The 14671-nt window shown below is 37.3% G+C and overlaps 2 protein-coding genes across 2 annotated transcripts; both read left to right on the forward strand.

The window, feature by feature from the left end:
- The first annotated feature begins 3234 nt into the window (after positions 1–3234).
- LOC115707289 (uncharacterized) lies at positions 3235–9840 on the forward strand. Its single transcript, XM_030635201.2, has 6 exons — positions 3235–4388; positions 7189–7253; positions 7342–7458; positions 7700–8518; positions 8621–8837; positions 8953–9840. Exons 1-6 carry the CDS (start codon positions 4097–4099, stop codon positions 9408–9410), a joined length of 1968 nt encoding a protein of 655 aa, XP_030491061.2. The 5' UTR covers positions 3235–4096; the 3' UTR covers positions 9411–9840.
- A 553-nt stretch (positions 9841–10393) lies between these two features.
- Positions 10394–14500, forward strand: LOC133034733 (uncharacterized). The gene is made up of 7 exons (XM_061110085.1): positions 10394–10884; positions 11554–12417; positions 12515–12716; positions 13048–13499; positions 13594–13785; positions 13873–14198; positions 14278–14500. Exons 2-7 carry the CDS (start codon positions 11554–11556, stop codon positions 14414–14416), a joined length of 2175 nt encoding a protein of 724 aa, XP_060966068.1. The 5' UTR covers positions 10394–10884; the 3' UTR covers positions 14417–14500.
- The last annotated feature ends 171 nt before the right edge of the window (positions 14501–14671 follow it).

Raw genomic sequence — 14671 nt, forward strand, 5'->3', positions numbered from 1 at the left:
TATATGTTTCAAAAATTCCATTACTTGGTTTTTTTAGTAATTTTTTTACATTCTATTAAACGATTTGTAAACAAAAATATTTATTGTCTCGATCGTAGCTTTTATTTTTCCTCGGATCATGTCCTAGGTGCGTTTGGAAAGCCACAATATAATTGGATTTGTGTGTAATTAGAGGTAATTACACAATTTGACATGTTTGTCTGACCATGTAATTACATTGTAACTGTGTAATTGAAAGTAATTGAGGGGTTCCAATTACACTCTCCAATTCTCATGGCCCCCCATGAGAATTGAATGTAATTACACTGTGTAATTACTAAAAACTTTCCATATTAAATATTAGCTACTAAAAAATATTATTTTCCCATGTAATTACTAACTATTTTGCCAAACAAGATATTAAGAATTCATATGTAATTACCACCTTATATCCAAACACTTTAAAATATAGTGTAATTACTAGACTGTGTAATTACTACCTTAGTAATTAGCCTACCTAATAATTACACAGTTACTTCCAAACATTGTCTAATGTACGCAAAATTTTCAGCTTTTATTAAAAACAAATTCTATTTTATTAAATATTTTTCTATCTATGCCATTTTTAACATCTGTACATATATTCACTATGATTACAAAACATAAACTTAAACAAAGTAGAATCATCACAAAGCTTAAGAATATCATGCAACACCAAACCGAACTTCGCTAAACAACTCTCTTTTTTAGCAAGAAGCAAGACCACCAACTGGCGATCCGTCTCAACATATCAACCTCGACATACCCCAACCGAAGACACAACTGAATGCAATGCAACACAACAATGGCTTTAGCAATAGTCGCGAAGAAAGAACCATTTGTTGGAGTCGATGCAGATGCCATTACATGGCCTTCACGGTCTTGGATCACTTCTCCAAACCCCACCCGCCTCTCCATCGGCCTCAAAACCTGCATTCGTATTAAGCTTAAACCGCCCTACAGTTGGAGGAAACCACGGGGAGACACTAGTAGCAGCAGGTGAGGACGACTCAGCTTCAAAAGCGACACCTTCTTTTTGTTAGCATCCCAAAAATTACATGTGAAAGTCGAGGCTCATCCAACATCACCTTCAATATCAAGTACTTTATGGTTATGGACACATAAGTTCCTTCGATACCAGATGCCCCACAAAAATACCAATAAAACATCAATTTCATTCTTTGTGAGATCAGCCTCATGTTCCCTAAGGAAAGTGTAAAGATTAGTTCTAGGCAAATAAGCCTCAGGTTGCACAAACTCAATTAATTCCACAATAGGCCTAAGATTTGGACAATCCCAGCATGGAAAGAAGTTTTAAAATCCTTACCACATATGGGGCACACTCTATCAGTGGGAACCTTGTGAGTAGCCAAGTTAAACGACGTGGGAAACCAATCAAGGCAAGCTCTCTAAATAAAAATCTTAACTTTCAGGGAAAGAGAGAGGCTTCAAAGATACTTCCACCAAGATGAGAGACCCGAAGAAGAATCATATTTCCCCCAACCCAAAAGTCTTATAGCATTCCAATAACCACTCTCAACAAAGTATTCGCCAGAGAAATTGTAATGCTAAATTAAACAATTGGGCCCATGAAGCGACCATGGAATAGACAAAACTTGCTCAGTTTCATCAATAGAAAAGAGATCATCAATCAGGTTTCTATTCCAATTACTATTATCATCCTTCAAATCACTAACCATCACAATGTGAGGGTGAACATGAAAAGAGTAGGAGAGAGAGGCAGTAAATTTAAGAATCCAAACATGATCTTTAATATTCATCGTACTCCCATCCCCAATAAATCAGTAACTCCCATCCATCAAGAGTTCTTTTTCTCAAAGAATGCTTTTTTAAATGCAGTAATCTTTTTACGTCTTATCCACATCATTATCCAAAGAAATCTCTTTAAAATTCTTACCCGAATTTTTGAATTTAAATCACAGAGTGTGTCCATACTCCTTACCCTTAATAATCTCTACATGACTAGGAACATGTGTCGAAATAGGAAAAAAATCTTTCGCAATAAAAAATACTTAATTTCGAGTGCCATTAATTGGATATCTTTTATTCTGATTTATGATTTTAGTTTTTCCTTTAATATTCCCCCCGGCAGAATTAGGGGGCATTTTCTGACCATTGTGGTTTCCACCAAACCCCTCGGATTAAGATGAAGATCTCTACTCCTTCCCCTCTTATTAACTAGACCACAGATACCACAAAAATAACAAAGGTCAGGTAGCTTTTTTATATTATATGGGGAATAACAAAGGTTCACAGTCAGGTTAAGGCTTTCGTCGAATCATCTTAATAAGGGGATGTGTGATATTGAGGAGAACATGAACCTTCAAATAACGTCCCAAAAGAATGGGTTATTTTTTCAACCCATCCTCAACTAACTTCGCATCAATGTCCTCACAATACTCATTTTTAGAATCATCTTCAACCGCTAGAGAGATACAAAACTGAGAAATCATTCATATTGAAAAAAAAAAACACACTGGAAATTGAAAGAATAACCAGTGGAAAGACACTTTTCTCACTAAAGCCAAAACCCTTATATATTAGAGAGAATTTTTATCTAAACCACTTGGGGCTAGCTCAAGTGGTCATAGGTGGGTGTGTGAGTGTTGGAGGTCTTGGGTTCGAGTACAAAGTAAAACATGTTGTAATATATAAAGTATAAACGCTTAAATAAAAAAAAAAAAATGAATTTTTATCTACAATGTGAATTGTTATTTTTTTAAGTAGTAATTATGGTAAAGTTTGGTAAACACAAATAAATGTAAAGCCAGTTCAAAAAAAAAGGTAAAATTACTGTGCTTTTTCATGTGAATTTTTAATGTACTTTTCATGTGAATTTACTGGGATAACTTATTTTTCCCTTTCTAGGTATAGACTGAGTCAAAGATTCTAATTCTTATTCGAAAAGAAAGAAAGATATCTTTCATCCTAGCCTTGTGTGTTATGTCTTGGGCATAGGATAGGACTCTATACTTAACTTTAAGCTACATGTGAAAGAATCATGCTTAAAGACACTAAACCCAAATTAAGTTTGATACTGTAAAACGACACCGTCACAGAGTTTTCTTCATTGGGCTCAAGAAGCCACGTGGCACATAGAGTATAAAACTTTTCTGGCCAAGGCAAATCGACAATCATCATGGTGTCTTTCTCTGCCACGTATACAAGTTAATTAATACCCTATTTGAAAATACTTTATTTTCTACTTCGTCCTTCTTCTTTCTTTCCCCATCTTCCTTCCCTAACGTTTCGCCTCACCTTAAACTTTTTTATCAATGGAGTTGCTTTGACCCCAAGCTCTGCAACACTGGCATTTTCTCTGTAATTCTCAAATGCTTCTGCAAATTTTTACAGCCAAATCTCTAACCAGAAAAAACGTTTTGTATTCTCCACAAGCAAACCTTTTAACCAGAAATTTTTTTTAAACTCTTTCAATTTTTTCTACGTATTTCACACAGTCAAAAACCTTTGCGTAGTTTCTTGTTTTCTTCACTTGAAGATTCTTTTGCAGACCCAGAAACCTCTCATTCCATTCTCCGCAATTGCTTTGAAAGTTAATGTCATTAGTTTGATTCCTCCTGTCTCTGTATTTGAGTCTTTTCAGCCACACCAGAGTTGGAGGCCTAGGTTTTCTTTCCCTTTGTTTGTTCTTTTTTCCGCTTTCTGTGGACCTTGTTTTGGGCTTTTCTGAAGGAACCCTAGTGCCACTCTTTCTCGTCTGACTTTTGCGCATTTGTTTACTTGTTTTCCTTTATAATCGTCACTTGTTTGGTTGCTGGTTTTCCTGAAATACCATTGTTTGTCTACCTTCTTTCTCGTTTTCACATGTATAAACTCATGTAAGGTTTTGATGACATGAATTCCGTGAAGCGTGTCCTAAATACTTGGGGCTTTTTTTCCCTAAATGGGTTTGAACATTAATGAGAGTGTTTTTAGGGTTTCATTGTCATCTGAGTTAGCTCAAAGTATCAAAATAGTCTATCGCTTGGATTGGAGATTTGCGGCTGATATGATATAAAGGAAGACCTCGAATTATCTGGGTTTCGTTAACTTCACTATGCCTGAGAACGGTCACAGTTTCGTGGCGTGGGAAGAGCACATTCTATGCCATGAGCGTGGTAATCGTGTTGTTCATTATTACATGAAGGCGGAGTCAGGGGATTTGATTCTCGCTGTTATAGGGACTGAGAGGAGTATAAGGCACATGATGTATGTTGTCTCGGACGAGTTTGTAGAGGCTTATGGGTCCAAAGGGTCCGTCAATGCCAGCACCAAGTGGCGAGCCAGAAGAGAAGTTGTAGAGTGGCTTACATCCTTGGTCTCCAGGCAGCTTCCAGCAGAGTTCACAAGTACGTACTCATTGTTTACAAATTGTTTTTCTCTCCAAGATGTCTTTTCACTGATTTTGAGTTTTGAGATTGCTAAAGGTTATGTTTGGAGCAAAATCTTTATAGAATGGGCACGCTTTTGATGCTACTTTAGGACTACGCATTGAATGCATGGTTGTTCTTTCCTTATGGAGAGTGCTCCTAAAATGAACATTTTAAGATAATTCTCCTTTGCGGAATATTAGTATTCCTTATTGAAATCGTGTCATTTGGCTAGCTTAGTTAAGTGCAGGTATGCTCTTCCTAATATGCTGCAAATTTTAGATGCCTGTGTAGAGTATTGATTGTTGAAGTTTGACTAGCTTAGTCAAATGAATATGAAGTATAACATACTGGTCAAAGACTCTGCTCTGCGCTTGCTGAAAGTGGATGCTTGTAGTCATGTGAATGTCATGCAAGGTCATGTTTGTGCATAATATATTGCCACGTGTGTAGGATTGAATCTTATAGTTGATATTGAAAGATATTACCCTGAGTAAGAATACCTTTAATTTCATCTGTTGTTGTAGTTATTGTTCTGAGTTTAGCTGAACTATAAATTGTTTGGAGAAATTTTTGAATGGTAAATGACAGCTCGTGAGAGTATGTTATATAATCACATGTTGTGATTAAATTATTTTCCAGTAACTTGAATGGCGCAACTTGTGTGATGTGCACAATCAGTTTACAGGTGACTTCTTGGTAGAACTTCACTTTTAATTTAGTTGTCTCTCTCACCTTGAATACTTTGCTCTATCTTGACATCGTAGTAGTAGTGATGTGACCTTAGGATGTGTTTGGTTGGGGGTAATGGATTGGAGATGAGTTCATTTTTGTTCTTTTCCTTTATTTGGTTTTAATGAAAATGTCTTTCCAACTGAATGACTTTTCTACTATTCATTTTGGTAGAATGACTATTTCAGGAAAGACAATTCCGATCAATGTTGAAAGAAAGAAAGAATCATTTTTTTTATTACTATTAAAATTAATTCTATTCCTATTCCTCCGTATTCATTACTTCTAACCACACCTTTCCTTAACGTCTAGGTTGAACTTGACCATTTAGGTAGGATGCTTTGTCACTATACATACAGATTCACACATACATAAATAAAGGGATACTTATAATTACTTAGCTCTTTTGGTTAAACAGACATATTTTGAGATTTTATGTGGTTAAATTCAGTTATTTAGATTTGAAGCCAAATGAAGTGATATGATTTTCTTGGCTCATAGTTTATAAACATGTCCTTATAAACCAAAAAAGAAAAGAAAAAAAACTTGTTATCTTAGCAAAATTTGAAGTTGTTTTTTTCCTCTTCTTAATCTTATGGTTAATTAGACACATGATTCTAAGCATAGTAGCTACATGACATCACACTTTGCAAACATAAAGAAGTTGAAGGTATTAAATATTAGAAGTAGCACAATTATATAGCTTAACCTTTCTTCTTGGATTTTGGTGAAGATACAACAATCACATGCTTCGGTAATTTAATGATATGTTTGACATTTTATTTTATTTTTATTAAAAAAAAGTGGTGTACAGATTTTTTTTTTGCTCCCTTTTAAGCGGAACGACTATTTTAGATATTCTGTCTACAGATGGTATTATACCCAAGGGCTATCAAAGAAGCACAAGTGCACAACTGGTTGATGTCATATAATTCATATTTTGGTCTGTTGCATACGTAGAAATGTATTAATCTTACGAAGGTGCAGGGGTGCAGCTACATGCACCCTTATTTTATTTTGTTTTATTACGAAGATTTCCAATAAATTTGACCTTTCTTTTTTAAAAATGCTTTATTCCTATTATGTTTTTAAATTTTTAGCATCTTTTAAGGAAGAGTGGCTATTATATGTGTCTATGTGTCATGTGTATGGGGAGAAATGTGATGCCTAGATACTGATCGCTCCTCTTGTATTGAACTTTGATAATTTTATAGCTCATCTCATTAGTCCTCAAAGCTGGTAGACAAATTTGATATGGGTCCTCTGATTTATTTTTTAATAAAGTGATTGGTTGGTAAGAATATGCAGTATATTCTAAAATAGGGAATGGGCTGAATGGCAGGTTCGGGCATTCACCAGCCCATGTGAGTCCAATTGCTTGATTATCATTCTATTCTTTTAGGCTGGTCATCACAGAGTAAGGTTTTGTTTAGTTTCACTTTTCCCTTGTTTTGATTCTTAAAAATTGATCGAATCGTTCGTGTTACTTTGACATAATAAATTTTACTAGGCATTACAGTACTTACAAAATTGTCAAGTTGCTTTATATTAAGTAAATATTAGTTTTCAAGTCGCTGTTAGCTAGTTCAAAATATAGTATATCTATCTTTTCAATTTACATGGGCTAGCGTACCCTGTATGCTGATTGGTGTAAAAGTATGCACTCCATCCATTCTTATCATGACCAATATAAGAGAATGGTTTAATTGCTTGGGTCTCAGAGGCCTCACAAGTTAATGTTTTAAGTACCTCTGGATTTCACCATTGGATCTGCTACGCTAAGCAAGCTTGTAAAGTTCATCAGCATAAATCAGATTGTTGAATTTTATTTTTTCAGATAACTGTGAGTTTAACTTGACATTTTGCTCAAGATCAGGTTATTCAAACGTTTAAGCATAACCTATTAACATTTATTCTACATTTGCTTTTCGTCTAGTTCTCATTTAAAAATTATGAGAAAGTAAGATGTATAATTAATTGATCATTTGATTGTTACTTTTTCTTTCGGTGTTTTCAAATTCTAATGGGTGTATTGTTCTGATGTTAGATTCACCCCCGAATGACTCAACACTGGCCCCGTTGGCTCATCGAACTGTCTTGTCTAATCAGATGGTATTTCTATTTTTTTTTTTACTTATTATCTAGTATATCTTTTCTCTTTTAAATACTACCTAACATGAGCAATCTCTCCATTGTCCAGATTTTGAGAAAATTCAAAGTTCAATATTCAGAAATCAAATGGTCAGGCAATGCTTGGATCTGTGCCAAACAGCTCAAGCACTACCCAGCTTTTTCCAGGAATGGAAATACTATAGCAGTAAGTTACAACCTCATTTCCATTGCCACACTAGCTAAATTGTTCTATTGTTTCTAGATGTAATGGTGGTCTTCTCTTTTATCTGTACAATACATCACTGTGTTCCTTTTGTTATTTATGAAGATTATTATTTCTAACTATAATAATATTGGACTTCTCTGTGCTCTGTACGTTGCTTTGTTTTATTTGCATTTCTATTTATCACGATTTCAATTAATATTTCTGTTCCTCTGATTATCAGGTCCATTCCTTTGTATTTATAATGGCTTCAGACTACCCTCACTACCTTGGTTACTTGGAAGATATGTATGAAGATAGGAAAGGGCAGAAAAAGGTAAAGGTACGGTGGTTTCACCATTATCAGGAAGTCAAGGATTTAATCCCCCACTTAAATCCACATCCTAGAGAAGTCTTCATCACACCTCATGTCCAAGTGATCAGTGCAGAGTGTGTTGATGGTCCTGCAACTGTTTTGACACCTAAGCATTATGAGAAATGTGTAGATATTGTCACACAGGATTTACTATCTGGACTTCGAATGTGCTTTAGACAGTTGAAAAACCAAATTCTTAGACCTTTTGCTCTTGCTAAATTACACGGGTACTCTAATCAAGCAATTCTTTCCTCCCTAGATATCGATACTGTTCCCAAGAAGAAAATCAAGTTCTCTAAGTTGTGTGGTGGAGATCAGGATGAATTTCCCCATGATGATCATGTGAGGGTTGGTTCCAAGAGGAGTAGAAATTACAAACCTGAGCAAGGACTGGAAAATGGTACTCTTGGTTCTAAAAGTTCTGGTCCCAGGAATCAGACAACAAACTGTGAACCAAAATACCCAAAGTTGAAATTTAGGTTGAAGAAGCCAACAGGTGTGAAAACTGTTGGATTTGAAGTTCAGCCTCCTACATCCTTTTCGGTTGATGAGAGAATAGAGGTGCTCTGTCAAGATAGTGGCTTACGAGGCTGCTGGTTCCAGTGTAAGATATTGCAGATATCTCAGAAACTTCTGAAAGTTCAGTATGATGATGTTAAGGATGCAGATGGCATAGGCAAATTAGAGGTATTGCTGTCATTTGAATATATATGTGATTGTGCATTTGTATGATTTGCATCCTTTAATAGGAAAGGAAAATTACTAATATGCATAGTTTTATTGTTGTAGGAGTGGGTACATGCATATAGAGTGGCTTCTCTTGATAAACTGGGTATGAGATGTAGAGGGCGCTTGACAATTCGACCGTGCCCTCCCAAGGATTCAACAGAGATTATGTTTGAAGTTGGAACACCAGTGGATGCATGTTGGAGTGATGGTTGGTGGGAAGGTGTTGTTACTGGAGTTGACGTTTTTGGACCCAATACGGTGCAAGTTTTTCTTCCTGGTAAGCCCTAATATTGCATTATATTTTTGCAAATTTAAAGCATATAGTATAATTATTGTTGTGGTATTTTTTGGGTGCTGATATTTATCTACCATGGCTCTCTTTGTGATCTAAGGTGAAGGGAAGCTTTTGACTATCCAGAAAAAGAAGATTAGGGCTTCCAAAGATTGGGATGGATGCAGTTGGGTTAGTATAAAGCCAAGGCCTGACATACTCTTATGTATACCTGAAAATATCTGTCCCAGTATTACTACAAAGGTCTCAAAGGGTACAACAGAGTTATCTGGGTCTGAAATTCATTGCATTCCTAAGCATGAAGCTTTTGACGGTCCAGATGGAAAAGGATTGCATGACTTAACCGAGTCTGTTGAGCTTGTAAAAAGTTTCGCCGATTCCAATTCAATAAGTTGTCCTTTGGGAAATGATAAGATTGATACTAATCATTTTAGTGCTAATAACCATGCTGATTTTGGGAATGAAGGTGAATCAGGTTTGGGGAAAGTTCTTTGTCATCCTATTTTTGAGAAAAGTGAAGCAGGTGTAGCAGAAAATATGGAAGTGGTCTCTTCTTAGTCTTAGTTGGTGCTGGCTGAAGATCTTAGAAAAGGCAGGGTTCGTTGTTTTTGTAGATAGACTTGAAATGTGGGCATGGGAAAATGCAAGATAATGTTCTAATTTCCTAACATCAAAAGAATTTGGCTGTGGTGTACAGGAATTGATGTATGTGGTAAGTGTGTTGGGGTAGAAAGAAAGGTGTAGTCATAGTTAATTCAGGGGCGATGGTAGTATTATTAGTTGTAGCTCATTGCTATTTGAGTGAAGTGAGAATATGTTTATATGCACGTTATTATAGTATTTTCTTTGCTGAGTAAAATAGTTCTATACTTAGACGGCTTTTTGGGTTTAATTGTAAAGCTTTAGGAGTTTTGTTTGGGTTAATAAAACTAGAGTGTTTCATATTTTATTAGCTATATAAAGATATAGCTGTTTGCTTCCTATATTATACGGTAATTGGTTGCTAAGCTTCCATGGTTCTCCTACATTAGTGTTTGGCATATAACATCCCTCTAATGAGGTGTTTTGGTAGACACCTAATTATTTTAGCATATAATTTTTTTATGGTCCTATATTATAGGTATTTAAGACTATTTGTGAATTTTTAGAAAATTTTTAAATAATTTATAATACATAAAAAAAAATTATTTATTTTATAGTACGCATGATTTTGTTATAAGTGTACAGATGATTTTTGTTATAAGTAAGTAATTGTTTAAATTTTATTTTTAATATTATAAATTATTCGAATTTTTTTTTAAATTTACACTTGGGCTTGGGCTTAAATAGCCATAATTAACTATAACAAAAAAAAATGGACAATTTTTTCTAATTGCTATTTTTATGGTACTCCAATTCATATTTTAATAATATATGAATAAAAACATAATTAATTTTTTTATATAGCAAATAACTTTTTAAAATTTGTATATATAAAAAAGTTAAATAAATATCAACTCAACAAACACATCCAACAATTATAAAAGGGAAATTTTAATTTTTGACCCTAATAAAATACCCCATTTCAAAATATATACCCTCCACTAATTTATACAAATTAATTCCACTATTACTCATTTGTACCCAAAATACCCCTCAAATTTAATTTTCCTATTCACACTCTCTTTCCGTCTTTCCCTCTCTTTCACTCTCTCTCTCTCTCTCTCTCTCTCTCTCTCTCTCTGTCGTTCCATCTCTCTCTCTGTCGTTCTCGATTGACTCTTCGACATCGACCCAACATCACGACCCACTCCGGCCATCCACCCACGTCCCCGACCCACTCCGGCCATCCACCCACGACCCCGACCCAACCACGAACCACCACGGACCACCACCACGACCCAGTGACCACCACGAACCACCACGAACCACCACGGACCACAAAACGTCGCCACCACCACCACCCGTGATCGTCGACACCGAACAGAGGCCTTCGCCACCACGAGCAGCACGAGCAGTACCCGTCGCCACCACCACCCGTGATCATTAAAAGGTAATGTTTATGTTTTGAGAAAAAAAATACATTTTTCATAGATTTGGATGCCAATTATTGCATGTTGTTGAGATTGGTGGATTTTGTGTAGCATTTGTGATCTTTAGGTGTAGTGTTTGAATGAAATCTGTGTAAATTACAGGGTTATCGATGACATGTCAATAGGTTATCGATAGGATGTCGATAGATTGAGTGTCTGTTTGAATGTTACTGTAATTTGTATGTCGATAGGATATCGCTTGTATGTCGATAGGATGTCGACTGGCATTTTAAGAGTATTTCTGCCCTATATTGTCGACTACTTATCGACAGTATGTCGATGGTATGTTGATTAAATGAACATGTTGATTGTTAGGTTGTATTGTCGACTTAATGTCGACTGTATGTCGACAGTATGTCCATATATTGTGTAATTGTTATTTATTTGAATTATCGACTGAATGTCGACAGGATGTCGACATTTTGTCGACATGAAAGTGTTTTCTCTGCTTTTGATAATGTCGACATAATGTCGAGGGTATGTCGACATAATGTCGACATGTTTGTTTTGAAATTTTTGTGTGCTTACTGTTAGATAATGTCGACTGAATATCGACATGATGTCGATGTTATGTCGACAATTTTAAATTTTTTTAGCAGCTTTATTTATTTGTTTTTTTGTTTTTTCAGATGGCTCCCAGACTCATTATTCCAGCACCCGAGCATTTCACTGGCCGCGTCACATATAGGGGCACTGGAATTTTTGCCAAAATTAAAGCTCGGTTTGAGGAGTTCAACCTTAACAACACGGCGAAGGAAAGCCGTTTCGGGAGCTTCTGGAATGCCGTACCACTGACATTCTCCTCGGTGTTATTTCACCAGCTGATGCTCCACAAAATGAAAGTGGATGCTCAGGAGGAGTTGAGGATGAGGTTTTATGTTGGTCGGAAGGAGGTCCGATTCGGGGTGCTGGAGTTTGCACTCATTACGGGTTTGGACTTCTCCTCGGGGCCAACAGAAGAGGAGAAGGCTGCGCAGGTCGCGCGCTCGGGGTCAGACCGACTGATCAACAAATATTTCAACCGGTCTGATAGTGTGAAGACAGAAGCACTCCAACTTCAGTTCACAAACTGCCAGAACCCGGAAGACTTGTACAAGCTCGGCTTGTGCTTGTTTGTGGAGTCAGTGCTTCTGGGCCGCGAGGCCAACGCGCTGATCACGCCTCACATCATTAGATATGTGGAAGACCTCGAGTTCTTCTTCCGGATTCCTTGGGGGAAGCACTCATTCGCCAGACTCATGCACTCGCTTCAGAAAGACATGTTGAAACAGAAGGCCAACTACGAGAAGAAGCTGAGTTCGGATGTTCAGCACGAGTGCAAATACACAGCATATGGCTTCGCACCTGCAGTCCAATATTGGGCGTACGAGGCCATTTTGGAGGTTGGCAAGAGGTATGGCACGAACCACGGGATTCGGTTCCCCAGGATGCTTAGCTGGACGAGCAAAGGCGATATTGGGAAGAAAGACGTCAGCGCATTATTTTCTAGACGGGTATGATTTTCACTTATGTTCTGAATAATTATTTAACATAAATGCTTGTAATAAATGCTAAATGGTTTTATTTTGATATTTGTTAAACCATAAACAGAATCTGGAAGTGGTGAAGGGGCTCCTTCCACGGACAGAGGAGGAGGCATTTGTGAGGACAATTTCTTACGATGGTGTGGAGAACCTGGTTGATGATGCTGTGGATGACACAGAGGCTGAGGCAGGTAGTCAGGTACCAGAGACTCAGGTCCCAGACACTCAGGAAAGAGACACTCAGGTACCAATTTTTGGAACTTTTTTATGTCTTCATTTTTTATTATTTTTGTTTTGTGATATTTGTTACATTGTGGAATTATCGTATGCTTACCGTATTTTTTTGATATATATTTTTTCGAACGCGGTTCGAACCTCAGCCCAGTGCACCATCTTCATCAGGCGTTCGGGGTGCCGAGTACACTGATTTAGTGGCTCGGTTGGATAGGATCGAGGGTGACACTCAGGGTCTGTATGCTGCTCATGTCGAGCTGAAGAAGGCATACGAGACCAGCCATGTAGAGCTGAAGGGTGGTCAGAACGTAATTATGGAGCAGCTCAGAGACATATTGGCCATGTTGAATCGTCCGCCAACGACAGCTTCGGCACGGAGGCCCCAAAGCAGATCCATCTACCCCACCACCACCGCTTCACCCCCGGTAGAAGAGGATGAGGTCTTCCCCGACGATTACGATCCTTATGAGGGAGCTCCAGCGACTCCGATCGAGGCACAACCTCTTATCCATGTACATGACACCGAGTCGCAGGGTGAGATTCTGTCCATAGAGGCACAACCTGCAGTGGTTAAGAGTCGGAAGAGGAAGAGAAAGCCTCCTGTATGGTTCGGTGACTATACGGAGATGAAGAGGAGACATAGGCCATCTTCGACTTTTGATCCCCTGGAGCCACCGGACGAGAAATTGTTAACCACTTTCCGAAAGTGGTGTGTTGGACTCATTCCGAACCACCGACTTCGGGATTTGAGAAGTGGTGATTACGGTCCAGGATTCTTTTGGATAATGCTCACACCAAAGGAATGGCTTACAGATGACGTAAGTAAAGTATTTTATAATATTACTTCACTTTACAACTTTATGTGCAATTAATATATTTTTTTGTGTAACTGACATTTCCGTTTATATGCAGCATATAGATGCAGCAATGCATATGCTGAGGAGGCGACGCACCGACTATCCACTGACATTTCCTCAGAAGGGTATCATTCTCTCCACATTCGTGACCGCCATGATCAGCAGTGCATGGACGAGCCACAAGGGTCCGAGGAAAAACTTTAAATGGGAGGAATATATCCTGGACTACTGCACAGGGTTTCATAAGGTATTGTTTTAGTAAGATTTTAAATGTTAATTGTTTGGGAAGATTATTATGGTTTGTTAATTGTTTCGTTGTTCTCTGTAATTACAGTCCCAAGTCTTTGAGAGATGGAGGGGTAACGAGTTTATTTACTTCGTTCTGCACCTTCCCACGGCAAGACACTGGGTCACAGTTGAAGTGGACATAGAGCTGTGGAAAATTAATGTCTACGACTGTGATTCTAGCGTCTGTCATTGGACCGCCATGGAACCCATCTTGAAGGTTTGGTCAGAACTGCTGCCCTCGCTAATCCTTGCAACCGGGGAATTTCCACATAACAACCAGATCATGTCGTTAGCTAACGGTGACATCACGGTGCTTCCAAAAATGCACGCGAGTCGAGCCACTCACGACTTAGTTCCGAAGTCAGCAACCAGGTACATAGCGATAAAAAAGTACTATAGTATTAAAATATGTTTTACGTTAGACTGACTTTACATTTTATTTTGCATTTAGTGGTGATTGTGGCGTGTATTGCATTGAGTATGTGGAGCATCTCATGATGCAGCGTGGATTGACCGATGTGACGCCAGACCGGATAGCCATGTTTCGTCAACGGTGGTGTGTCGATTTATTTTACCAAAATGTCGGCTGATTATATTTTTAATTATTGGGACATTGTATATTTTGTGTAATTAACATTACAGTTATGTATATATATATTTTCTTTTCGTTCAAATTTTGATAATTATACGTGGTTTCAAATATAAAATATCAACATTATTCAACAAAAATAACTATTAAACCTAAAAATAATTAAAATATTTGAAAAATATTCAACCTCAACAAAAATAACTATGACAAAATATGCGTCATTACAATATATCAAATTTCCCAACGAATACGTACA

Source organism: Cannabis sativa, chromosome 1, assembly GCF_029168945.1.
Source record: "Cannabis sativa cultivar Pink pepper isolate KNU-18-1 chromosome 1, ASM2916894v1, whole genome shotgun sequence".
In the NCBI taxonomy this organism is placed as follows: Eukaryota; Viridiplantae; Streptophyta; class Magnoliopsida; order Rosales; family Cannabaceae; genus Cannabis; species Cannabis sativa.